Source organism: Limulus polyphemus, unplaced genomic scaffold (genome assembly GCF_000517525.1).
Source record: "Limulus polyphemus unplaced genomic scaffold, Limulus_polyphemus-2.1.2 Scaffold2380, whole genome shotgun sequence".
Classification (NCBI taxonomy): Eukaryota; Metazoa; Arthropoda; class Merostomata; order Xiphosura; family Limulidae; genus Limulus; species Limulus polyphemus.
In genome coordinates this window covers 116,819-119,364 of record NW_013667990.1, presented here as the reverse complement: position 1 = coordinate 119,364, position 2,546 = coordinate 116,819, and the positions used below count along the sequence as shown (strand labels likewise).

Sequence of the window (2,546 nt, the reverse complement as noted above, 5' to 3'; positions counted from 1 at the left end):
CATCATCAGGTACCTGATGATGACAAAACCTTGTCGAAACGTTGTACATTTGCTGTCATGTTAAACTTATATTAAAGTTTTTCTTCATTACCCATTTAAGCCGTCTCCAGCCATTATGAGTCTAGTTTGACTCCTGTGGTACTTTCTCATCATAGGCTGTGGGTTTGTCTATTGACTAATGTTGAATTGACCAGCTTAATTCTGGACCTTGATTTAGTAGTGTCATGGCTTGAGTAGTCCAAAATGATTCTTCAGTAACAGGTAGTACAGCACTAGTGGTAAATTGCTAAATATTTTCATCAGTCAGCCTTATGTTGCCCTTTAAACTAATTACATCTTCAGTTATAAATAGTAAAATAGTTTAAAAGAATGAACATAAAACTGATTGAGGTAAATATTTTTGCCACCAGAAGCATTACAGATTGAAGTATTTAATACATAAAATTTGATTTGTATGGCATGTCTTTTCCAGTGAAACTTTACCACCTATTTTATTGGCCCTTTCTTCTATGGATATCATACATGCTAAAGATGGAAAGACATGCAGTCACAAGAAACATAGAAACTCCTACATGAATTATAGTAAATTTAACAGAATCTCTGTAAGTTTGTAATAAATTATTCAATATATTCAATGTTTAAGATGGTTATTATGATTGAAGCTAAAGTAATGAAAATGCAATAAGTAGTAGAATCAGTCAGGTTTAACCAAAACATTAATTTTAATATGAAACATACTGATTCCAACTTTAAAGTAAAAGTTTGTACACAGAGTACAGAGGAATACATTGCTATTAGGCTAAAAACTAGCAGCTCTATTGTTTCTACAGTGTAGAAAGTTAGGGAAAATGTACATTGAGTTTTATGTGTTATCAGTCAGCATAATTTGATATAAGTTTTCAGCCTCAACTAAGTTATTTTAAAAGTTTGTGTATGTATGTATATTGTGAAAACTGTTGTTAGTGTAGCTTGTACTATAACCATTTGTCTTTATATTTGATTTCAGTGGACTATCTGTGGCTGTACATTCTCCTTCCAACCATTGTCGTGGTTACAGTTATTGGATTTTTACTCGGATTTTGGTGTATGAAGAGGAGAAATAAGCCTAGTCTATCAGCTAGCAATTCTACAAAGGCATTATCTAGGCCATTGAGACCAAAAGGAAGTAATCAGCAGGCAGAAATGAATGCTTTGTTACCCAGAGGAAAAGTAAGAGCAACAGAGTATCCTCTCTCAGCTATTCATTTCCTACAAGAGTTAGGAGAAGGAGCTTTTGGGAAGGTTTATCATGGGGAGGTGATAGGTGCTCATGGAAAGGGGAACATACCTGTTGCTATCAAAACATTAAAAGAAAATGCCTCACTGAAAACTAGGCAGGATTTCCAACGAGAAGCAGATCTGATGTCAGATTTACACCATCCTAACATTGTTTGCTTACTAGGGGCTTGCACAAGAGAAGAACCCTCCTGCATGTTGTTTGAATTTATGTCTCAGGGTGATCTTCATGAGTATTTAATCTCACACTCACCTCAGTCAGATGTTGGATGCAGTGAGGATCATACCTATCCAATTCTAGAATTACCAGACTTTCTCAGTATATCTCAGCAGATTGCAGGTGGGATGGAATATTTAGCTGACAACCATTATGTTCATCGTGACCTGGCAGCAAGGAACTGTTTAGTTGGGGATAATCTAGTGGTAAAAATCTCAGATTTTGGTTTGTCTCGAGACATATATTCTTCTGATTATTACAGAGTTCAGTCCAAATCTTTATTGCCTGTCAGATGGATGCCTCCAGAATCTATCTTATATGGTAAGTTTACTTCAGAAAGTGATGTATGGTCATTTGGAGTGGTTTTATGGGAAACATTTAGCTATGGAATGCAGCCTTACTATGGGTATAATAACCAGGAAGTAATTGATATGATCCGCTCAAGACAGCTCCTTTCGTGTCCAGAGAACTGCCCTTCCCATATTTATGCTATGATGGTAGAATGCTGGCATGAAAATCCTTTTTGCAGACCTTCTTTCAAAGAGTTGCATGCTCGCTTGTGCTCCTGGCAAGCTATGCATACACAGGCATTGAGTATGAAACAGTCAGGGAATTTGCATAACAATGATGACTCAGTTAATAAGTCTGGGTCTACTAGCCTAAGAGACTCTATGATAGGTCCTCTGACTGATTGTTGAAAGATTAACGTTCTTACAGCTCCTTCAGATCACCAGGTATTATTCAGTTCTTTTGTAGGATGTTTACTATTTGTTCAGCCAACAAGACCTGACACATCAATACTTTTAAGTGAAGTGGATTCATCATTACAACATTCTCATCATCATAAGGGAACTACTTGCAATGTTTAATGTAATTTGTGGTGTCATAATTAATAACACTTTTGTTGCTAATCTTCATTATGAACAAAAAAAAAAGAAATTGATCTTGCACATAAACTTAAGCAGCTGTTTATTGAGACTTTATTACTCTTAAGAATTTATAGCTTTGCTAATTCAGTTTTTCTGTTTTCCCTGACCATTTGTTTAAATATAAC

General features: G+C 35.5%; 1 protein-coding gene across 1 annotated transcript in view; it reads left to right on the top strand.

Moving 5' to 3' along the window:
• The window catches only part of LOC106466788 (inactive tyrosine-protein kinase transmembrane receptor ROR1-like), a 12,138-nt gene extending 9,616 nt beyond the window's left edge, over window positions 1-2,522 (top strand). Inside the window, exon 4 of the mRNA XM_022394870.1 lies at window positions 1,007-2,522. Coding sequence (XP_022250578.1) covers window positions 1,007-2,190 — 1,184 coding nt within the window. The 3' untranslated portion in view covers window positions 2,191-2,522. The remainder of the gene's footprint in view (window positions 1-1,006) is intronic.
• Window positions 2,523-2,546: the final 24 nt, after the last annotated feature.